At 42.0% G+C, this 24,961-nt stretch overlaps 1 protein-coding gene across 1 annotated transcript in view; it reads left to right on the top strand.

The window, feature by feature from the left end:
* JAK1 (Janus kinase 1) overlaps positions 1–24,961 on the top strand; it is a 124,653-nt gene that overhangs the window by 65,576 nt on the left and 34,116 nt on the right. Inside the window, exons 2-5 of the mRNA XM_047726295.1 lie at positions 9,695–9,777; positions 12,254–12,452; positions 15,927–16,050; positions 22,196–22,349. Of these exons, the coding sequence (XP_047582251.1) occupies positions 9,772–9,777; positions 12,254–12,452; positions 15,927–16,050; positions 22,196–22,349 (483 nt within the window). The 5' untranslated portion in view covers positions 9,695–9,771. The remainder of the gene's footprint in view (positions 1–9,694; positions 9,778–12,253; positions 12,453–15,926; positions 16,051–22,195; positions 22,350–24,961) is intronic.

The following is a 24,961-nucleotide window of genomic DNA, read 5'->3' on the forward strand; positions in this document are numbered from 1 at the left end:
TATAATTAAAGTTGATACAAAGGACTCCTAATCGAATCCATGGTATAAGCCACCTGTCATCTAAACCTTCAAGACCTGCATAACTCCCACTCCCCAAAAATTCCCATTGGTGGCCATACACTGAGCCCTTCTGTCCATTCATAGTGGTTATCTACATGAAATATATGGAAAATTTTGCATAGATGAGAAGTAAACAGTGGATTTTGAATTCTTTAGGTTCCTACAAAGCATCAACTTTATTGTGATTGTAAAATTTGAAACTGGGGACTATGGGAATAAATCGTGGGCTTATGAATAAATTGTGGGTCATAAGAATAGTGGTTATTGGCAAAATTTAAAGCATAGATCTTCTGTGCTCTGTGGTTATAGTTTCTGTGTTTTCTCAATCTATGGCATCATTATATAGATTTTGAAGGTAACCAACTAAAGAGCTTTCTGGGAGAAGAAACTATATCTTGAAACAAAGATTATGAGTGTAGCTTTGTACAGTGGATCTCAGTGTGGCTGTTTGGGATATTCTGTATACTGTGGGAAAAGAGAAACGATCCTCTGGGAGTCAGGAATTTCAGATGAAATACATTTCAATATTTTATGTTCAGCTGAGGAAGGTAGGCACATTGAATATAAACTCTTGATTTCAATTCAGTCATGATCTCAGGGTCCTGGGATTGAGCCTCACATCAGGCTCCACACTCAATGGGGAGTCTGCTGAGGGTTCTCTCTTTCTTTCCCCCTCGGGGCCCTCCTCTTGTGCACATGCGTTCTCTCTCTTGCTCGCTTGCTCGCTCTCAAATAAATCTTTTTAAAAAAAAATATAAACAGTGACTATAAAGTAAATATTGTTGGTAATCTTGTAGAATCCTTTAAACCAGTGTTTTTCAAACTAGTTTGTTATTCATTAGTGGACTGTGAAATCTGTTTTGAGGGACTTGTTTAGCATTTTAAAAATGTATTAAATAGAAGGAAATAGTATAGAATAGAAAATGGAATGAATTGCGTATAGTAAGTCTATCTTTCTGTGAAACTGATTTTTTGTCACACACATATACACAAATATAAAATATATTTTTTACTGTGGCTCATAGTCAAAAAGGTTTGGAAAGATGTTGTAAAGTGTGGCTGTCGGCACAGGATCTCAGATAGTGATGTATAACTAACTAACACTTACTAGATTCTCAGCTGAGCTGGGACAGACCAGACAGGTGAATGAGCGGTGGCTCAGTGCTCTGAGTGTTGACCTAGTGGTCAAGTCTGCTGCCTTGATGAGGACAGAGTGCATTACTCGTTGTACAAATATGGTCCACTGAAGAGCTCTGCCTGCAGTTTAAGATTGGAGACTTGGTCGGCAGACTGTTTCAATGCTAAGCATAAAAACTGATCATAGTTTTTTGGTTGAGGAGAGGTATAGGGGACCATTTTTCTTGAGATTTCTTATTTTTCTCCCCTAACTTCACCTATCTGTTGAGGTAATAGCTGAGTTCGTTGAGACTATAGACTGGACTGGACATTTGCCATTTGTCTAGCTCTGAACTCCCTTCATTTCTAGAGTGATCATGTGTTGTTGCTGTGGAAGCTGAAGGAAATTGCAGACACATGACTGGGTGAACTCGGTGCAGCCTCTTGGATCCCCGTGTCACAGGGCTTTGAATCTGGAGGGAATGGTGTGCACATGTAGTGGGGGCTTGAGATCGTTCAGGGAAGCAGCAGAGCCAGGAGTCCAGTTGTGGTAATGGCTAGGGACCAGTGGTAGCCATGCTAGAATGGTGTCCTGATAAGACTGTTCCTGTGTTCTTATAGCTTTCTCTTAATTCATTTTTATCCTAAAGTGAGTGGAACTGGTTTCTGTTGTTTGCACCCAAGAACCCTAAGTGGTTAAAGAATTACAGGAAAAATGTTAGATTGGTTTTTGCCCTAAAACAGCGTAATACATAACAAAGAGAAGGGGTAGGTTAATATTGCAATAGACACACAAGTAAGTTAGTAAAAGTTAGCAAGGGGTGGGGGGATTCCGTGTTTCCTGTGTATTCGATTAAATTACAGTTACCCTCAAACTTTGTCAGATGCATCATCAGCAAGAAGTTTTGAAGCATGTCATCTTGGAAATACAAATTAATGAAAAATTAGCTATATTAAGGTGTGGCATAATATGGTTTCAGACCTCCTATTCTTTAAGGAACCTTGGAGGTCATCTTGTATTTTTTTTTATTACACAGTATTTCAGCTCAGGAAGCTTCGGAGGCTTGCTTAAGACCGGGCAGGTCCTGGCAGAACCAGGCTGGAACCAGGGCTCCTATGGGTGGTTTCTCTTGTTGCCTGCAGGAGGAAGCTGGCGCACAGACTCTGTCCTCATTCAGACTCTCCCTCACCTTTCCATGATTCCTGCCTCTTTCCTACATGGTCCCTCCTTCTTATACACCCATCCCTGTGATTTTCTTTTTGCCTGGCTCTTTTCCAGAACCGCCACACCCTTCCTTTCTGTCTTTTAAAATCTTCTGTCTTCCTCAAAGCTGGAAACCGATTCCACTCTCCCTGATCACTGCACAGCCCTCTCTTACTGACTCCTGCTCTTCCTACTGCCTGTCCGCATCCCCTCACAACCGCTGTCTGGAGGTCCCCCATGGATCTGTTTATCTTGCCAGCTGTTAATGGATGGCAAGGTTTTGGTGGGCTCAGTTTTAATCGTGATACTTCTTTAGATTCTGCCAAAGCCCCGTGCCTTGACCAAGGAAATGGGGCAAAGTGAGAAAAGGCAGTGAAGCCAGAGGCCGAGAAATGTTTTTGAGCCCGGTCTTGCTACTCACTGGCTACTTGACTGTGGGAATGTCTGAACCTGAATCTTCTCATTTGTGAAAGGGGCCGTGAGACTCAAATGTGGTTATAGATGTGAAAGCCCTTTTAAGCTATAAAGTACGGTGCAAATGTAAGGTTTTATTGTGATGGCACAAGTGCTTAATATGTATTTTAGGGATGAATGATTGAAAAGCACATAAGGTGAAGACAGGTCATTCTCCCCACCGTGTTTGGAGTGTCTCCTGCCACCATATTCCTGACCCCTATATTCTGTGTTCTCTAGTGACATTATAGATGTATTAGTGGTAAAAGAAGAAAAGAAAAGTAGCAAAGCATCTTGATACAATGTGGCTTTTAGGAAAATACTTATTGACTTTAATTAGGCAGAGTACTCTATTTACTTTGATCAGAAATTGTCTGTCAGGGTAAGCAGGCTCATTGGGAGCCGTGCAGAGAGCCCTGACCCATCGAGTTGGCATTGATTGTTTGATCATCCCTAGAAGTTTATTGTAAATGAAGCAGCACTTACCGTTCTCGGGTATTCCTGGAATTGCTGCTATAGTTAGAAGTGAGTTATTCTGTGTGGCAGGAATGGCATATAGAAAAGCCATAATTCTGACTTGCTGACAGGAAAAAATAGCAGATTTTGTATTTAGATTATGTCGTCCTTTTGGCTGGAATCCCTCCACTCTGCACAGTGTCTTGTGATGCTTTCATCGAGCACTTACTCTGGGTCTCAGCAAGGCAGGGGTATTGGGAGCAACTGACACAAGTCGCTTCCAGAGTTCCCGTGGGAGCAGAGTCCCTAGTGAGGAGACTGGAAGGGAAGCAGAGATGCTTTCTTTCTTTCTAGCCTGGTGCATGTCTTAGGCCTCCAGGAGGGTCCGTGTGCACGTGGGCTGCGCCTGGGTGCTTCGATTTTTTTTTTTTTAATGACAGCTGTTGGGGTGCCTGGGTGGCTCAGTTAAGTGTCTGCCTTCAGTTCAGGTCATGATCCCAGGGTCCTGGAACCGAATTCCGCATCAGGCTCCCTCCTCAGCAGGAAGTCTGATCCTTCCTTTCCCTCTGCCTGTCGCTTTGCCTACTTGTGCTCTCCATCTCTCTGTCAAATAAATAAATAAAATCTTTAAAAAAAAATCTGTTAAGTGAATGACAGTTCTTTCAGTCTCTGGAGGGAAATCCTTGGAATGAGTTTAGTCTCCTACGTGGATGTTAGGCTGAGAGAAATACTAAAAAGTCAGAGAAGACAGTGATGTAGGTGATGGGGGGCATTTTAAAGCAGCTTTTGCCCTCAGAGGAAAGAGCGGTCCTTGGAATCAGGAGTCCTGTGTTTGACTTCCCGCACTCCCACTCAATGGCCTCAAACCTCCCCCACTTCTTATGAGAATTAAGTGGAAAGTGTCCAGCTCCTCTCATGAGATGTTGCTGGTGCTCTGTATAGACTGGAGTTTGCTCTCCTTGATTGAAACTGTGTTCCATCAAGATGTAATCGGTTTAACAGAAGTTAGGGCCAGAATGTGAATGCTTGCTGCCTGGTAAGCTCTGCATTAGGCACTTTATTTGCATTAACTCACTTAACCCTTAACAGCTCTGTGAGATGAATGCCATTTTTAGCCCCCTCCCTTTTATAACCGAGAACATGGAGGTTTCGGATGTTAAGTAGCTTGCTGAAGATGACAGGAGCTGGTATAGTAGGTGGGGAAGGCGGGATTCACACCCGGCTCAGGATGGCTCACTCTCTTCACTGCCCTGCTAGATTTATGAAGTGGAACTTCATTTATGGCCAGGCTTTTGTTCTGAATCCCTGTGTATTCTTTTGTTCTTCAAACAGGCTCACAGCCTAAGGCCTTTGCCACGAAGCCTACAATATATTGCTTTAGCACTTAACACCTTTCTGGGCACTTCCACATCAACAGCCCTGTTTGAAAAAGGCATAGTAGGAGCTCGATGAAAACTTTTTGAAAGATCTTTCTGATCCTTTAGGCAGGATGTTTCCTCTCAGGTTGAGGGATCAGGAAACTAAGGCTCAGAGATTAAAATGATTTGTCCAGGGGCACACTTGCTAGTTGTGTATCAGCTCAGTAATGTTGCTTACTTTGTTACCTTCATCTTTCCTTTAACAACTGCAGTTGATCTTTAAATAACAGAAGTTTGAATTGCATGGATCCACTTATATACATTAAAAATATATATAGTACAGTGCTATAAATAAATGTTTTCTTTCCCTTATGATTTTCCATTCAATTTTTTAAAAAAAATTTTATTATTTGATAGACACAGCGAGGGAGGGAACACAAGCAGGGGGAGTGGGAGAGAGAGAAGCCCGCTTCCTGCTGAGCAGGGAGCTGGCTGTGGGGCTCCATCCCAGGACCCTAGGATCATGACCTGAGCCAAAGGCAGATGCTTAACAACTGAGCCACCTGAGCACCCCTCCCTTACGATTTTCTTGATAACATTTTCTTCTCTAGTTGACTTTATTATAGGAATACAGTATGTTAATATATAAAACATACAAATATATGTTAATTGACTATCTGTGTTATTGGTAAGGCTTCCAGTCAACAGTAGGCTATTGGTAGTTAAATTGGAGGGGGGAATAAAAAGTTATATGCTGATTTTTGATGGTGTGGGAGCAAGTGTGCCTAACCTTTGTGTTGTTCAAGATTCAACTGTATTTGATTACTTATTGATTACCTAATATGTGCTGGTGACCAGCACTAAACAAAAGAGACAAAAGTCCCTGCCCTCTTGGAGCTTGTATTGTTATGTTAGGTTTCCTCCCTGACCTTAGGGCTGTGCCTGCTGAAATAGTTTTTTAAGGTCTAAGAAATTTAGTCTTAAAATTTTTTAGGTAGCTGATTTCAGGAAATATTTCTAAATTACATATTTTTCTTTTCAATTTTTCTAGGTTCACACTTTAACTTTCAACTTTTGTATTTTCTACTTCCAAACCAAAAGCTTTGATTCCTCTAAGGTGTACATATAGTGACTCACTGTGTGTGTTTTAGTAAAAACAATCAGATACTCAAAGTGTTGTAGTCTGACTCTTGTCATTGATTTTAACCATCATCCAGTCTGTTTTTATCGTGTAAATCTGACAGTGGCCTTTGGCCAAAAGCCATCCTATTCTGATCATACTTATGAATATTAACATGGTTTATTTCTATGTCTCTTCACTATTCAAAGTTTAATTGTGTATTCTTCCCTTACACAGATACCTGTATTTCAAAAGATGTCCTTGACAGTGTAAGAGGGTTTCTTTATCTTCAGACTAATAGATTTCTAGGAGTTTAACATCTTGGAAAATAGTTGTAAAATTCCTCTGTTGTAGCCAAGCCCTGTTCAGACCCACAGAGTTGTGTTTTGTTTCTGTTAGTTCTTCCTCATTCAGGAAGTATCAGATATACTTGTCTCCTGTATGAGACTTTGTAAATCAAAGAATTGTGAGACCCCACAAAATTTCCCTGCCCCCCCTTTTAATGAAAAGTAACATCTACAAGACCAGGAAAGCAGTCCTCTGATCATAGAAAGAAAAGCAATTTTTTTCAAAAACTTGAAATTTTGTAAGTAAATTAGTGTGGAAGAATTCACTGCTATTATCAAAGAGCTTTTGATTACTCACTCTTATTCTTCCCATTTTCTGAGCTTCTTTGCTTTGGGAATGGGACCCAGTGAATCTTATTATTTTTAAAGGGTATCGTGCGATTCCTTCTGGTCAGTTTTTTTAGCATTAAAGATTTTCTTTTTGTATCTGTAACAAGAAACTTAAATTGATTTCTTGGAGTTATCCAGCATATTTATAAACTGATCTTGCTCTTTCCTACCTGTTCTTAAAATAAATAGAGAGCATCTTGCTTGCTTTATGTGGAAAGAGATGTTATTTGAGGGAAGCTTTTGCACAGTCTGTAGCAGCAAAAAACTTCTCATCCTGAATGAGGACAGGTGTCATTTCATATAAAGTGGATCAGCAATTTTAGATTTAAGTACTGAGAACGGTGTCTAGCATGTCTTTTAAGTGCTTTATGGGTGTTTTTACATTTTTATCATTAGAGTATCAGTTTTTTGAGAGCAGAGATTTTGTTATTGAATCAGCATATAAAAACATCATAGTTAATGTGTATTATCTAGAAATTCTGTTACTGATCCTGTTTTCCTTAAGAGTTTAATCTCTAGGCTAGCGCCACAAATCAGTACCATTTTATTGTCCTGTCCAGTAATACTGGAGGTCAGTTTGAAAATTAAGTACTCTCTGATTTCAATATAGTGTGGCTTGCAGTAGAGAAGGTTAATGGAAAAAGCAAACTCTCCTTTACTATAGGTTTTCATATAATCCTAGTTCTAGAAAAACCTTGGTAATTTTTGGCTGACTCTCAAATCTTAGAAGAGGCTCAGAACAACCCTATGACTTTTGAGTTCAAGTTATAATATGTAATCTGATGGTGCATTTTAAAATCCTTTGTGAGTTATAAAAGGATTTATGCTGTAGTCTTTGCTAAAGAGCTGGGGGCTGGTGGAACCTATAGCTCTTTTCCTGATCTGAAAAGCTTTGAGTATGTGTCCCTTTCCTGATTTGGGCCAGGCTTTTTTTTTTTAGATTTTATTTATTTATTTGATAGAGAGATCTCAAGTAGGCAGAGAGGCAGGCAGAGAGAGAGGGGGGAAGTAGGCTCCCTGCTGAGCAGAGAGCAGTGCCGCTCAAAGGCAGAGGCTTAACCCACTGAGCCACCCCGGTGCCCCTGGAGCAGACTTCTTTTTTTTTTTTTAATATTTTATTTATTTATTTGACAGAGAGAGATCACAAGTAGGCAGAGAGGCAGGCAGAGAGAGGGGGAAGCAGGCTCACTGCTGAGCAGAGAGCCCGATGTGGGGCTCGATCTCAGGACCCTGAGATCGTGACCTGAGCTGACCTGAGCTGAAGGCAGAGGCTTAACCCACTGAGCCACCCAGGCGCCCCATGGAGCAGACTTCTTAATGCTTTAGAGCATGGAGTCCATCTGGTCCATTTTCATTCCTCCGTGGCAGTAGCATATAATAGCATGCTTCCAGGAATACTCAGAGAGGCCCCAGACATGTTGTTAGCAAATACTGCTGATGAACCAATAGTGCTGTGCTTTGTCCAGGTGAAAAAGAGTATTGGAGAGTTTTTCCCATTTATGAAGCAGGAGAGATGAGACTAGCTCCTTCCCTCTACAGGACCTTTGCACATGCTAATCCTTTACTGTTTTCTCCCCACCTCCCTGGATATCCATTATATCTCAGCTCAGTATTACTTCGCTCTTGAGTCCTGCACTAGGTGACACTCTTCTTATTATATCTCTCTCTTTTTCCATCATGGCCTTTTAAGCTCTGTATAATTACCCCTTTATGTGCATTGTTGTTTGATTCCACTGTAGACTGTGAGCTCCATGTAAGCAGGGACCATATTGTTCCTTTTCTTTATTGTGGCCTCCTAATATAGGTCAGTTTCTGGCAATGAAGAACTGCTCAAAATAATGAATTTCCCAAATGTGACATTTGAAACTCTGATTCTGAGCTGAAGCAAAGTGTTAATTAGCATGTAGTTAATTTCACATTGCTCTTTTGATGCAGGGCAGGGTATCTGTTCACATAATTAAAATAATTGATTATATTAAATTTTTAAAACCTGAGAGTATAAGGATTTATTCTTTGACTCTTGTTAACATTGTCCCTGTCAAAATAGCTAAGTCGAAATTGTCATATCAAAATTCATACTTGTATCCTCTTCCTGGCCTCCAGAAGATGACATTGTGACAGGATTGATTTTAGATTGCTTTTATGTTTTCATTTGTGCCATCTCCCACTTTGATCGTAAGGTCCTGTGGGAATACTGGCCTGCAGCCTTGGAGGTTACCCATACTCATCTCCTTTTCCCCGCCCCCTTTGTACTTCTGCCATGTACTGCTTGGGATTGTGCACTTCCCAATGTAGAGTTCTGATGAAATGTATTGAATGAACGACAGAAAACAGACCGTAATCTGTCTTAACTCGGAAACCACGAAGGGTGGTTACTCCTTAGTTGCAAAAATTATTTGATTCTACTGTTAAAAAATTTGTGAGAGGCATCTGGAGAGTTGCTAATGGAGAGTTCTGTAGGGGCGCCTGGGTAGCTCAGTGGGTTAAGCCTCTGTCTTCAGCTCAGGTCATGATCTCAGGTTTCTGGGATTGAGTCCTGCATTGGGCTCTCTGCTCAGCAGGGAGCCTGCTTCCTCCTCTCTCTCTCTCTGCCTACCTCTCTGCCTACTTGTGATCTCTCTCTGTCAAAAAAAAAAAAAAAAATAGTTCTGTGTGCGTGTTTTGCAGGGGGTGGAGGGTGGTGGTTGGTGATGAAGATGTTGGGATCAGGTACTTTAATTCTACAGGATCAAGCTGGTATCTTTATGTTGCTACCTAAGTTTTAAGGAAGAATGGCTCAAAAAATATTAGGTGAACAAAAAGCATTTTTCATTAGATTTATTCCTAGGCCTTCCCCCTTTCACTGTATTGTATGATATTTCACCATTAAAATGAGGCCAGGTTGGGGGAGGGTAATTCTAAAGGAAATGGAAATGGGAAGTAAAAGCGTGTATCTTTGGGTGTCCTATTGTTCACAGCCTCAGGAGGGAGGTTGTTGATGGAAAAGCACAGGGTCCTTATTTAAACTAGATAGGGCGCTCTATGCCAGGAAGCAAAGTCCCTGGCTTCCTTTCTTGAAGCAGTGAAAATATCATCTTCTGAGATGCTTCTCTGTCCTCTCAGTGTCCTCACCAATTTTTTTTTCCTTCTTCCTCCCAAATGCTTTTTCCTGCCCACTTATGGTTTGGGCTGCTTCCTTAATAAAAGTGTCCTCTTACTTTCTGATGCAGTTACCTCTGCAGCTGATTTATTTATTTATCCTTGTTTTTAGCCCAGCTCTAAACGGACTTTGGAAAATAGAGAAGAAAATCCAGTCTGCATTTTGGAGGACTTTGGACAGCCGAATAAATGCAGGTATATACATTTGCATATTTTTAAAGAAGGGCCAAAAGGAAAATAGCTTTTAGAAAGAATAATGAAACTGATCTTGGACTTACAGGGCTATGCGCCCTTATATCCTTTACTTTTAAAGTATCGGTATTTTAATTTTTGTTCGTTTCCAAATTTGAGTGTGCTGGTTTAAAAATCCCAAATATGGAAGTATAGGAATTCCAAAGTAAAAGGTGAGCTTCCCTTGTAATCCTTCCTAGACATTCAGCACTTTAACAGTTTATTGTATGTTTTTCCATATTATCCATGTGCATGACCAAAAGGGTCATATTATACATATTATGCTTTTTTCACTTTGCTGTATGTCCTGTATGTCTTCCTGTGTGGGTTCATGTAGCTTTATCTCACCTTTTTTAACAGCTGTATAGTAATCTTTTATGTTGATTGTTCTCGTTTTGTTTGTCTCCTGTTGAACATTGTCAGTTGTGGTTTTTCTTATTTTAAGTGGTGCCACACCTTGTACATATATAATTTGTATACTTACCTGATCATTTCCTTGGGGTGAAAGGGTATAACCCCATCTCTGAGTTCTTCCCATGCCACGCCTCTATAGGATCTCAATGACAAAGGCTTATCTTACATAAAGCAGACTGCAGCTGTTTTGTTTTCTGTGTCTATTTTTCATTGTGGCGTGGAGTTGGGAGCTCAGTGTTGGGTTTAAAAACTTTCTTCCTTGACAGTTCATCTGAACCCTCAGGGTAAGTTATGAGCTAGTCTTACAGCCTGTGTTCTGGAAGATTCTGGTTTTCAAGATGAAACAAGTAAAATTGAGTGCCTCTCAGTTGTAGCATTGAGGCATATCCGATTCGTGTCTCTCCTGTAAGTATCTCGCCTCACCAGGGCAGCTAATAAACAAGCACGAGTTTGGTGAAAAGACCTGTGGCTGTTGTCCGTACTCTTTGACTTGTCTTGTTTGGAGGAGCTTCCTTGGGCCATTCTGCAAGCGCCTATTAAATGTAAGGTTCTGTGCTAGGTACTGGGAATACCTGTGATGTCACTAGATGAGTGACATGGTCCTTGCCCTTAAGAAACTCCCAGCATATATGATTGAGAGAGACAGACATGTGCATAAGATGGTCATGACCCAGTGTGGTTAGTGCAGCGAGGTGATCTTGGGAGAGGGCATCTAACTTAGGGGATGGGATGGAGGTTCCTAAGTGCTTCTTGGAGGAGGTATTGTCCAAGCTGAGCTCTAAAGAAAATTGCAGCTTGCCATGAAGGGGATGAAGTGGGGAGGTATTCCTGTAGAGAAACCAGGATGACCAAAGGCAGGAAGGTGTGAAAAACAGGATGGGGAGGGAGCTGGAGTGACAAGAACGATGAATGGCAGCTTTGTTGGTTTCAGGTGTGAAGTCAGAGGCTAGGAGTAATGGAAGATGAGGTTGGGGGGTGGGGTGGGGAGCTAGTTGGCAGGCAATGGAGGGGCTCTGTGAGGAGTTTGAGATGGCATTTGTAGATTAATGGGAAGCCTTTGGAGGATCTGATATGTGTTACAGAAGACGTTACTTTGAAGGCCAAGTGAAGGTTGGCTTGGTAGGCAGAAGGAAAGTAGAAACGTGGGGTCAGGGAAGTTAGTTTGTAGGTGATTGGTGTCAGAGTGAGGGGAAGAAAAAATGTATAGGGTTTTCCTTTGTTCCCCTACTTTCTGCCTCGTCTAAGGCTAGTAGCTGAGGCTGGCTCTTCGATCCTTGTTACCCTCCCTTTAGAGGGGAGCAGAGGTGAATGACTTATTTACAGAGTTTCTCACCAGCAAGTTCTGACCTCTTCAAAGCAAGGCTTCCAGCCCTCATTCTCCTGTCACAAAATGCTGCCCATCCTCCTACTTGCCCGTGGAGTGACAGGGACCTGGCTCTGTTCATTAATTTTCAAGACACTTCAGTATGGCTCATGAGCCCGAATTGGTAGTCCCTTTGTGTGTGCCATCTTAGAGCCAGCCCTGGGCTAGACTCAGGGGGCATGAGGATAGAAAAGACATGGTTCATGCCCTCACTGAGCTTCCTGGTTAGTGGGAGATAGACAAAGTTAAAAGACCATTCGATCTGTGGCATGGGTCAATTCAGAAGTGAAATGATTCTGGTAGAGCTAGCTGCAGCATCAACATCCGTGGTTCCAGAATGAACCACATTTTTCAACTACTACTTGTGTGCCAATAGAGAAAACAAATTTAGGCTGTGTCTAAAATTATTCTTATTTTTGAGAACATGATCTAATCATAATTAGAATGCATAATGGATTATGTGTGTAATTAGAGTGGATCATTTCACCTCTTATATGTTCTGATGCGTTTGATTTTCAGAGAGGGAAGGTGCAGGGAGAGGTACTTAACTTGCTTGAGAGGTAGTTCTGCCTGCTTCCATTACCTTCCTGACATTCTCTTGCACCACTCGAACTTTTAGCACATAGAATGACCACACGGTCTTGTTTTTTCCTTCCACTACAGTATCTAAATATAAAAGAGGACTGCAATGCCATGGCTTTCTGTGCTAAAATGAGGAGCTCCAAGAAGACGGAGGTGAATCTGGAGGCCCCTGAGCCAGGAGTGGAAGTGCTCTTCTATCTTTCTGATAGGGAGCCCCTCCAGCTGGGCAGCGGAGAGTACACTGCGGAGGAGATCTGCATCAGGGCGGCGCAGGAATGCTGTGAGTACAGGTTGCCCGGGGTACATTTCCGCTGTCCAGCAGGTGCATCCCAGTGTCTCTGCCCCCCCCCCCCCCCCCGCCCCCGAACTCTGCTGTGTAGGTTCTGCCCTGCCTCTGCCACTTACTTGCATTTGACTGTAGGCCAGTGATTTTAATTCTGGGAGTTTGACTTTTCACTTTCTTGATCGTAAAATGCCTTGTTCTTGCTCTGTCACTCATGACTTTGGGATACCAGGGAATGATGCTTGCCAGCTGTGGAGGCTCAGTTTTTATTTCCCCTTCCTCTAGGAAACTGGAATCATATCAGCACTAAATGAATAAAAACAGGGAGTACAAAGTTATAGGCTCAGTAATGGCATCTCTCAATATCTGAATGATTGTTCAAAACTTCTTCTGAAAAGCGTGATCCTTCCTTTCGCCACTTTAATCTGCTCCCTCCCCCATGATTCTGACGTGAAGTGAGAAGTTGAGTGTCACTTTGTGGCTTGGTCAGAATGCCAGCTTGTAAAAAGGGCAGTGAGGCTGTGAACAACATGGTCTTTTTTTTTTTTTCCCCTCCATATGAACCTTGTCTTACTTAAGTTAGCCTGTTGCCCTAGGAAGGTGAGAAACCAAACTGAATAACAAAATGAAGCCCTCTTTGTTATCCTTTGAACTTGGAATCAGTCATAGCTTTTTTTCTACCTCCTTGTATATGACTAGTAAAGTTAAATCATAGAAACATAAATATACGATCTGATCTACTGGGATTGTCGTGATGGTTGTATAACTGTAAATATACTAAAATTCACTGCAATTTATACTTAAAATGGGTAGGCTTTATAATATATAAATTATATCCTAATAAAGCTATTTCTAAAAAAAAAAAAAACTATTTTATGATGATGATGTGACTAGCGATGATGGCCAGTGGTCTTATCCGTGTTTCATTTATATATCCTCTTTAGCCCTCAGGACCATTATATTGGGATAGTGGAGACATTTCAAGAAATACTTACCTAGTTTGTGATACAGCTTGTCTAGGAACCCATTTTTCTTTATATATCTATATCTATATATCTGCCTCAAATGCTTTAAATACCAGAGTTCCAATAAAAGGGGAGAGGTTGGTGCTACAGGGAAGAGTGTGTAGTAGGCCCTTACTAACTAAACACGACATTAGATAAAATCAGCTGAGCTATGTAAATTATGTGGGGGGGGGGGAAATGCATTAATCTTTTAAAGTTGTTTTGACTAGATAGCGAAGTATATAAGGAACCAGCTTTTGACATCAGCTTTAAAAGGATTTGTAATTAGCAAAACAACTAGATGTAAATTATTGCTTCTAATGTATTTTTTTAAGGTGGTTTTTTTTTCTCCTTTCCCTTGGGGTTTGGTTTATAGTGTTTATTCTGTTAGCCCAGCCATGGTGTTTGTACAGAATTGCTGGGCTGCAGTTAATGAGAGAGCAAGGGGCTTGCTGCTATAGAAGACGGGAGAGAGCCTGAGTCTGCAGGCAGATGCAGCCACTGAGTCTGCTGTAGGTCCGGGCTCAGGGCCAGTAGGTGTAGGGCACCGGCTTCCAAGCCCAGTCTGGAGAGAATGAGTGGGCTCTTTGATAACTGACTCAGGGGAGTGTTGCAAACATTTATTAATTTTAAAAGTGTATGAGTACAGAATGCCACATGTTCTTACAGCTCTGCTTATTATTATAGTAAGTGGTATTTAGAGGCAGTATTGTTTTCTTCTCTGTTGTCCATTAAAGATATGGTCTCTTTCTGTTCTTTCAGCTCTCATTATTTTACTTCCTCATTACCTCTGTCTTGGTTTGAATCGTAACTCTGCATTTTATTAGCCTAGTAGCCTTGAATTAGGCTAAATCTCGGGAGGCCACACAGTTCCTTCACCTGTAAAATGGCAAAGACATTAATTACCTCATCAAGTGTCAAGAGGATTAAAAGATAATCAGTGTACAGTGTGTTAGCCTGATGCCTGACACTTAACTCTCAGTAAAAGTTAGTGTTGTTGTTACCATTATTCAGTACTTTCGTATAAAAAGCTATCTTTGATCTTCCTATTTAGAAGTATGAATAGTATTAAAGTCAGACCTGTGGTAGAATACATATTGTTGATTACAAATTACGCTTCAGTATGTACGTGTCAGGGCACATTCAAATCTGCATACGTGTGAGGAGAGGCTGGGTTTCCAGGCTGGTTCAGAAGGGCCAATTCATGAATGAACAACTATAGTATACCTAAAACATAGTCTTAACAATACTGGATCTAGAACTCGTTTGCTTTTGTTCCCAAAGAAAAATGCTCTTTGAAGTTTACCCCCATCTTCTCTGTTGTAAGGGACTTCTGAGGGATGAGTCCAGATACCTTGAGCAGAAGGAATTGAGGGTTTCCAGTGAGGGGGCATCAGGATGCCAAGGCATTTGTTGCATCTTCACGCAGTGTGTGCGCTGGAGAGAGTTGGTGGCTAAATGGACTGGCAGGGGCGGCAAGGGTCCCTGTCAGTGTCTGTCTCGCTTCAGAGGTCGGATTTGGGAAGTGCCGATTACCTTGTATTTCCATATATTTTTCGGTTAAGTTGACTGTATCTTAGCTCGAGGCCTGGTCATGCATGAAAATATCAGTCATAATTGAGTATGTGCAATCACCACCTTCTTCCCTTCCCCCATGCTTTTAGATCACAAGTCTGTGTAATTTTAATTATGGGCTCAGAAGTAAGTGGAAAGGTGCTTTCCTGGCCTGGGGATCTCCTTTGTCTTTTTAACCCTTCCTGTATCAAAGGAGGCAGTTGGTGGTGGGGGGAGGCAAGGGAGCACTCACTATAGGACCACTTTTGTTAAGCATATATCTTCTTATTAGTTGGCTACTAATAAAAAATATTTATGATAACTATACAGAGTACTTAAGAAGTGTATTTATTATTAATAGTAATAGATTTTTATCACTGACAAAAATCAATTTGGTTATTTATTCTAACTCATGATTTCATGTACTACTGCCAGGAACTTCTTTGCATGTTTAATGCATAATCGGAGTGTCTTAGAATTGGTAAAACATTTCTGTACGAGACAGATTGGGGATTTCCCGAACTCCAAGAATGTTTCTGGGATTAGCAAGGTGCCTGCCCATCAGATGGGATCTGGAAATGTGGGCTGGCATATTTTTTCTTTTAGGCATGATTTGTTAAGACTGTCATAGACACCGGGATGAGAAATACCATTAGACTTTTATTTTCAAATGGGTTTAATCTGGTTTGCCAGGAGCTATAGTGCATATTCCTGGGGAGCCATGGTTCTAAATTATCATGATTAAAACTGCCTGATTAAACATGGTTGGAAGTCATATTTGCCCTGAAAGGATAAAAATGTGACCTAGATTCTTCAGATAGAGTTCCTTGTCTTTTCTTACATCCTGCTTCAGGAACAAATGGCCTACTGTATCTGTCTTTAATTTTCTGATATGTTCTTTACCTATGCCCAGGTATCTCTCCACTGTGTCACAACCTCTTTGCCCTGTATGACGAGAACAGCAAGCTCTGGTATGCCCCGAATCGCGCCATCACTGTTGACGACAAGACATCCCTCCGGCTCCACTACCGGATGAGGTATGGGGGCCCGCCTGGCTGCCTCTTGTGGGGGTGTGACAGTCAGCCCGGAGCCCTGAGTCACTTACTGGGAAGATTTGTAGTCATTTTGTAATTGGTGAGTTTTGTATTTGCTTGGTCTGAGAAAGGACTTTTTCAGTATTTGAGATACAATTCAAGATGAATTCGATCACCACCGCCTGCCACATTTTAGAAAAGACATCATTATGATGCAGAGGGTATTTTGAATAGAATTAGTATCCTACAGCAGAGTTTTTCAAGCAGTGAGTCCTGTTTATTTAATTTAGTGAGTTGTGACCAGAATTTGTCTTAAAAAAAAAAAAAAACCACAAAAAAACGAACAGGCAAGAATAGGTAATACCGGCGCACACACATATCCTAAGAGTACTGTTTTTTCACAACTTCTGTTTGAGATATGCAGGTGTATGTACCAGGTCATGATACAATAAATGATTTCTTCTTAAAAGTTCCAGCAAAAAAGTGTGAGAAACACCACTTGAAGGGGTTCCCTAGAAATCCTAGGTTGGTCTTGCTCTCAAGGGGTAGATGTTATGATCCACTCCCTGAGGATTTTTATCTAGTGGGTGGGACCCAAGTTTTTCTTCTGATGAGTAAAGTATTTGCCTTGTCTCCTATATCTTAGACTTTCTTAGATGTCACGTAGTCTCCCAGGGTGGCATAGACAGTCAGTACTTCACTGTAGGGTGGTGAGTTTATAAGCCCATTTGCGCTATACCCAGAATTGAAAATAGGTTAGATACTAGTTAAGCACAAGTGAATGTGTAGCTAAGTAGCAAAAGAGCTTATAAAAAGGGTGAATTGTTTTTGAAAAGCATCTTAATTTACATAGACATGATGAAATCCGTGGATTCCCTCAGGTGCTAATGGAATGTAGGAACCCGCCGGAAAAGCCCTGGGGGATCTGGGAAGCTCTCCCCAATATCTTAGCTGCTGTTTCCTTTGGGAAGGTGTTAGAGTTGTTCACATTCCAGACCGGCCTAGGTGCTTTTCCCAGAGACAGTTGAACCAGACCTTTCTTTGGTAATCATCCTAGGGCTGACTTTTTTTTTTTTTTTTTTTCCCCTTTCTGTTCTCACCCAGGGTCTCACTTTAAGGGAAAAGGTGTGTAGCATGTGAGATTTCACGCCCCAGATTTAGGGAGACATTCACTCCACCCAGCTGAGTCTTCTGACTATATTTGGATTTGTTTTTCAAAGTGTAATCTTGCTTTCTGTGGCCTCGGGGGTTGGCTCTGTGATCCAGCATTAAAATGTATCTTTGCAGCTGGCAGTCCAGGAAGGGGGCATGTCACTGAGTTCTAGTCTTTCCTTGTAGATCTCTCCACTTGGCTCAGAATCTAGAATGGTAAAATTGGGGACTTGGATGAGACCTGAGTTTACCTAATTCAACAACTGCAGTTGTTTAGGGGAGAACTGTGTCCCAAATGGAGAAGTGAGTTACCCAGAGTCACACACCTAGTGAATCCTCTTGTCAGCCCCAGAGCCCTCCTTGAGACATTGGTCTTTGTTGAGTGTGTGTGTCCCTCACTCACCATTAAAAGCTAGTTATCTTTGCCTCCTCCTTGTTTGGTTAGCTGCCAGGAAGTGCTGGGCTACTTCATTTTTTGGCACCTTGACTTTGTACCTGACATTGCGCTTCAACAGGATATTGCTTTGTTACCACAGGCTCTTTGAACTTGGAAAAAAGATCCCACCCAAAGCTAAAACATTTGCATTACAACAAACTACAAAAACTTTGAAACCTCATAATCTCACCACTAAAGAAGGTGTAATACAAAACAAATGTTAGTGACTATTTTAGTGGAATTCCAGCTCTATTTTGGGAAATACTCTGTGCCTCAATTTTAATTTTCTGTTTTTAGATAATGCTTTTAATAGTTTTTTTTAACAATATATCTTAATATAAGCCTATGTTTTATTCCTTTTTAAGAAAAAAAATATTTTCTTGTACTTTCACTATCCATTAGTAAAAATTCTATAGAAACCTAAGGAGAATTTGTTGTGTATAATATCTGTATGTAAACTTAGAATATGCAGTCATTTGTAATGTAGTTTTCTCAAAAACTTGCAAGGAAGGCGTATCTCCTTGATAGGTCTATCTTTTTATCTCTCTCTCCCTCCCTCTTCCTTCCTGTGTTGTTCTTCCGCGCCATTTTGAAAAGGAATCTACGCAGCTGTTATACTATATTTATTTATGCCATTCTTTATTTTTTTTTCCATTAGCATGTTCTAATACTGGGAATTTGTGTGTGGCCCAAGTTTGATGAACATCTTGATAATTAATTTTTTTAAAGATTTTATTTATGTATTTGACAGAGATCATAAGTAGGCAGAGAGGCTGGCAGAGTCAGGGGAAGAGGCTCCCTGCTGAGCAGAGAGCCTGATGTGGGACCACATCCCAGGACCCTGAGATCATGACCTGAGCTGAAGGCAGAGCCTTAACCCACTGAGCCACCCAGGCGCCCCAATAATTAATTTTGAAAAGGAGTGTAGAGCATCTCTTCATGTGTCTGTTGGCTGTCTGTATGTCGTCTTCGAAAAATGTTCATGTCTTCTGCCCAGTTTTTAATTGGATTATTTATTATGTGGTTTTGAGTTGTAGAAGTTCTTTATTTTGGATATTAGTCCCTTATTGGCTATGTCATTTGCAGTTATCTTCTCCCATTTGTTAGGTTGTGTTTTTGTTTTGTTGAGGGTTTTCCTTGTCTGTGCAAAAGCTTTTTGTTTTGGTGTCATCTCAGTAGTTCAATTTGTTTTTGTTTCCCTTGCCTCAGGAGACCTATCTAGAAAAAACGTTCAGAGGCTGATGTCAAAGAGATGACTGCTTGTGTTTTCTTCTAGGAATGTTACAGAATTGTTGAATCATTATATTGTACACCTGAAACTAATATAACACTGTATGTTAATTACATTTGAATTTAAAACAAAGTATAGAAGTTTCTCTTTTCAAGGTACCTTCTGGTTTTGTCCTACTAGGACAGAATTAGGAAGGTGTTGATTTTGGTAGTTACTGATTTAAAGGTTTTTGTTTTTTGTTTCGTCATCTTATTAAATAGAAGGCTGTCAGCCTTTGGCCATGGGCAATTTCTAGAGACCCAGCCTTGCTTTAGGCTCTGCTTAGCCATTACTGAGGTAGCAAAGCTGCCCATTAGTTTGATTCCCTCAGTCTTGTCTGAACAGCTTGCCAAAAGATTTCCAAATCAAAGCTGGTCCCACAGGGCTCAGACAACAACCTCAAAGAATTGATTGAAAATGATGTTCTGCCCAAAGAGGGTAGGTTGGGCTGTTGTCTTTACCAGGTCTGAGGACTCTTTCTCATAGAGACTGAGTGGGATATGGCAGAAGAGGACCGTGCCTTGGACTGGTTCAAAGAGAAGCTGTCCTCCGTGCTTCTCTTTTGAACAACCTCCTCCATCCCAGAGATCCTTTTACCCCTTCTCCCAGGTGCCTTTCCATATTGCACACAACTCTTGTTTTCTCATCACCACCGTCTTCCACTGCCAAACAGAATTTACCTGTCTGCATGCCTTCTTTGCAAGCTGTGCTTTGAATGTTTGCATAAGGAGTGCCTGGCACGGGGTAAATGTTCAGACTTTCTTCGCTACTATTCTCCATCGTCCTGTTTAGACCCATTCACCTGTCTCCTTCCGAGCAGATCCCTAGAACTCCTAGCAGATGTCTGCTTATTATGTGAATGCCAAAAACTTTGGTTTGGACTTGACTTGGTAGCCAGAGGAGCTGGCTGTGTTCTCATGGATTTTTTTTTTTTTCTCCCCCAGTCTCAGCTTCCTGTATTTACTCAGTTGGTAGCACCCGTTCACCTCTTACTTTCTGCTTACCTGAGATCACTGATCCTCGTTGAGTCCTCTCGTCCTGGGCTCTGTCCTGCTCTTGAAGAGTAGACTCCTCAGTCTGGCGAGAGCATAAATGCCAGCCTCTTCCTCAGCTGATAGCCTCACGCCTCTGCCTTTACCAGGGCCTGATCACCTCGCATAGGAGGGTGAGAGGACAATCCCACAGCTGTGGTTCATGCCACACACGGGCCCCATGGATATATGGTTCTTTCTGTGTGTGAGTGAGAGACACCAAAACCCACTGTCAGATTCTCAGTCACTTTCATAAATTATAGGGAAGATGGGCTATATAGAATCCAGGAAAGTTTTAAAATGTTAATTTTACTTTTATAGTAACTTCCTTATCCACCCTTCCCTTTCCATGTTAATTGCGGCTTCTCGAACTAGTCTGTTCATTTGTCGTTTATTCTTCCAACAATCATGTATTAAGTGTCTGTTGTATGTTGGGGGGTTCAGTGCTGAGCACGATAGCTGAGGCCTCTGCCCCCACAGAGCTCAACATTATCCAGACTATTGCCATAGGCATCTGCTTGTCTGTGGATATCCTGCCTCACATGAGCTCGCCCTGCAGTCTTCTCTGCCAGCTGTGTACCATCCCGGCTCTAAAGCCTGGCATTTATTTATACTGGTCCCAACTTCTCTTCCCAGCCTTTGCCTCCCTTCCCTGCCACTTCCCCTGGCAGTGGAGGGCAGATTTTCCCTCCTTTGACACCTCATCAAAGCCTTTCTTCTGTCCAGGGACAACTTATCTATTAGGCACAGTGCCTAGGGCTCATAATATTGTTAAGGACTCACAAAAGTGCTTTAATTTCTTTTAAAATCAGAGAAAAAAATGAATGTAATGTAGCCTGGATTATATTAATCTTTATATCAACACAGATATGAAATATAACTTTAATATTTTTTTATGAAGGAAAAACTGTGGGCTCCATGAAAGTCACAATGTTGTCATCCTACTTATGAGACATGCCCCTTTTATGTTACTTCATTGCTATTGTTGGATTTGACTGATTGCCATATATACACACATAGACAAGGAACTCCAGAGCACTAGGGACTATGCCCTTTGAATCCCAGCCTGGCACAGGGCCTGGTGTGTGTAAGCTTTGCAAATATAGCTCAGTGACAGATGTCTGAGTTTAGTGGTAGCGCTTTTTTGGGAGGAAATTTTATTTGTTGCTTCTTCCTACCATAGTTGTTTTTGGTCAGCACCTGGGCATGTCAAGGGAGAAAGACCTGGGTACCAGCTGAGTCTCTAGCCTAGAGATGGGCTGCAGCAGCTTGGCTTAGTTAATTTCACACATCTCAGAGCTTGCTGTGTTTCTCTCATAGGTGGCAGAGGCAAGCGGTAGTTAAGAGAACAGGCTTGTGAGGCGCCTGGGTGGCTCAATGGGTTAAAGCCACTGCCTTCGGCTCAGGTCATGATCCTAGGGTTCTGGGATTGAGCCCCACATCAGGCTCTCTGCTCAGCAGGGAGCCTGCTTCCCTTCCTCTCTCTCTGCCTGCCTCTCTGCCTACTTGTGATCTCTGTCTGTCAAATACATACATACATACATACATAAATACATAAATAAATTTAAAAAAAAAAAAGAACAGGCTTGTTGTCAGGTCACCTAGCTTCTTGGAACCTCAGTTTTCCTCGTCTGTAACATAGAAACAGCAGAATCTACCTTGTGCAGTTGCTGTAAGGATGAAATGGCATAAAGTGCTTATTAACTTCACACCACTGGAAACTGATGGTTGTAGTGGTGCTCATGTATTTCTTCTACTTTAACTTTATTACTTGTAAGATAAACTATCAATTTAATAACAGCGGTCTGGGAAATAGGAGCCACTGCCATATTAACTGTACATCTTGATTATACAAGGAAACTTAAAAAATGTTTGAACAGAAGTGTTGAAATGGGCATAAAATTGGTCTTGGATTCAAGGCAGGATGGCATTATTAAAGGTGAAGGGAGTGGCTGGGCCAATTTCTGGTTCTAGTCAGCTGTATTTTCCTATTTAGGAAGATGTAGTGGCAAGTCACTTTATCTTCCTGAGTCATAGACAGGTTCTGGCAGGATGCTCTTCACAGTGTTTGTAAGAGTGAAAAGAAAAAGGACTTTATAACCAGTGAAGTGCTCCACAGCTGAAAGGTCGGTCTGTCTGCTTGCTTTTCAGGCAAGTTTAGCCTCCAGCACCAAGCACTGTGGGTACAATCAGGACACCCCTCCCATGCGTTCTGAGGTCCCCTTTCCCAAAATTGACATTTATTTTCCTGCCTTCCAGGTTCTATTTCACCAACTGGCATGGGACCAATGATAATGAGCAGTCTGTATGGCGACATTCTCCAAAGAAGCAGAAAAATGGCTATGAGAAAAAAAAAGTCCCAGATGCAACCCCTCTCCTTGATGCCAGTTCTTTGGAATATCTGTTTGCTCAGGTAAGAAGTTTGGGCCCAGGAGAACCTGGAGTTCCCACGGTGGGTCAGGCATCACAGGGTTCACATTCCCTTGGGCAGCTGACCTGGTTGGGAGCAAGGATGTGGGGCTTGCTCTGTAGGCAGGCCTTGCTGTCCTTGGACTCAGCCTGAGATGAGGTGGAAAAAGGCAGCAAATTCAGTGCCTGGGGGCTGGTTGTCCCACTTGTGGGTTTTTGAGGCTTTACTCTACCCTATTCCTCTCTTTTCCCCTCATCTCCTATCATTTTCCTTCTCACCTGTGGTGCCTCCTGTGGAGCTGCAGAGGGATGCCGTGAGCGAGGGAGGGTGTAGTTCAGTGGGGCGAAGGTGGGGACATCTCAGTATGTAGTAACGTTAGGGGAGGAAGGAGGTGGCTGCCCTGAGTCACAGCAATAGTAGGGTTGGAAGATTCAAAGCTAGACAAAAAAAGAGAAGTTAGAGTCACCTAAATTATATTACCCTATCTGAGATAACAAATATTTTGGTGATATGCTTCCTGATTTTGCCATATACGTCTTTATTATGTACTGTGTAGTTTTTTAAAATACCATTTTATTAACTGCTTTCTTATCCATCCTCTTGATGATATTTCAGATGTCAATTAGAAATATAGATCTTTGTCTTAATGACTTCCTAATCACTCAGTCATTCAGCAGATACTTACTGCTGGGTGTCTGTGTACTCCTCACTGCGGTACTTTGAGTACTGTGTGGAACAAGGCACACATGGTCTCTGCAAGCAGGAGACGTGAAACCAAGTTGGACAAACAGAAAACAAATAAGCAAATGAAATGATACATAAGTAATACATAAGAATTGTGAAAAGTGCCACAAAGGAAAAAGCTTTTGTGATAGGGAATATGGGGAGGGGGTTGGAGTGGGAAGATCTAATTTGAAGATCGGAGAAGGTCTCTAAGGAGGTGGCACTTGTGCTGAATCTGGAAGAACAAGGAGTCTGCAGTTCTCAGGAAGGAGAGGGGAGAGTATTTCTTGCCTGGAGTTTTTCAGCAGCAGCACTACTGACATTTTGGGCTGGATAATTTTGTTGCTGTGAGGGACTGCCCTATGCACTGTAGCATAATTACCCACACCCCTGGCCTCCAGTCATTAGATGTCATCCCCCACCAGGTGTGACAACCAAAAATATCTCCAGACACTGCCAGATATCCCCTGCAGGGCAAAATCTCCCTGATTGGAAGAGTCTGATAGGGAAGGAACAGAATGTGGGAAGGCTCTGAGGGAGGCAGGCTGGAGTTGAGAGGAGAGTGAGCGTGGCTGCAGGAGAGGAGAGAGACTAGGAAGACTGACAACGAGCCGATCGTGTGAGAGCAAGATGCTGGTTTGGCCTCGTGTGGTGGAAGGAGGGTTGGAGAAAAATGGGTCGAGCTGCAGTTCTGGAGATAGACTCGATAGGACTTGTTGATGGGTTGGCTGTGGAAAGGGGGAGAATGTGAAGTAACAAAGATGATTTGGGGCAGTGTTTGATAAAGAATGGAGTCCTTGCCTACATTGGGAAGACGGAGAGCAGCAGGTTAGAGAAGGGGTGGGAATTAGGCATTCTCTTTTGGAGATGCCTCTGGAGATTGCAGGTGGGAAGTGAGTATGGGGCTGTAATCCAGAGGGAGAGGCCTCATTTATTTAACTCTTCACCTCTTTGTGGACGTTTTGGTTTTTCTGAAGTTTTCCCTATTATGCTATCATCGTTATAGTAACAGTTTGTTGTGGACAGCCTCCACGTGTATTTGTACATGTGTCGTATTATTTCTTTAAGATACACTTTCACATGTGACTTTTGTGTCCCAGTTATATTCTGTTGTACAGCTTTAGTTTCTGGTTGCATTTGATTCCCATTCCATACATACCTTAGGATTGGCCTTAGAGACAACAGAAATGCACAGCTCCGGGCAGGTAGTGTGTGGAAAAAATAAAACAAACTGGCCATTTTCAGATGGATCGTTTTTTTTGTTCAATCTCCCAGTTTTATATATTCAAGGGAAGAGCATGCCATACTTCCAAGAATAAGTACTGCATTAGAATCTGACCTTCGAGAGGTTCAGGAATGAGTTAGTTAAGGTAGTTATATGGTGATGTTTACAGAAAATCACAGCCAAACAAAATAGTTTCAGATTTTGTTCTGCTCCTCACACACTGCTGGCAGAGACAATTGTTGTTGGCCCTTAGTTTATGGAAGTGAACAGTGTCCTTTTCGTACGTGAGAGAAACAAGCAGTCCTGTCTTGGAAAGAAGAGGAACTGCAGCAGTGAGAAGCCTCTGTCCAGAAACCACTGAACTGAAGTCCCTTCAGGGAAAGTGAGTCTCTTACTTCTGTACAAACACTGCCCCTAGACTTCACGTCTGCCTCTGTTCCAGCTAGAGAAAGGCCAAAGAGTTCCACGCACTTGGGGTTAGTAAGGATTGAGTGTGGCTGTAGCGCAGTGTTGAAGATCCAGAGCGCTGGGGTCACATCAGGTTTGACTGTCCCCTACAGCTTTCTGGATCCCTGGCTCCCACGGCACTCTGTCTTTCCACTTGACTTTGTCTCTGGTAGCTGCCTCGTGCTCTCTATTACTGTTTATTCTTTCTTCTCAGCACAGA

The sequence above is a fragment of the Lutra lutra genome, chromosome 4, assembly GCF_902655055.1.
Source record: "Lutra lutra chromosome 4, mLutLut1.2, whole genome shotgun sequence".
NCBI lineage: Eukaryota > Metazoa > Chordata > Mammalia > Carnivora > Mustelidae > Lutra > Lutra lutra.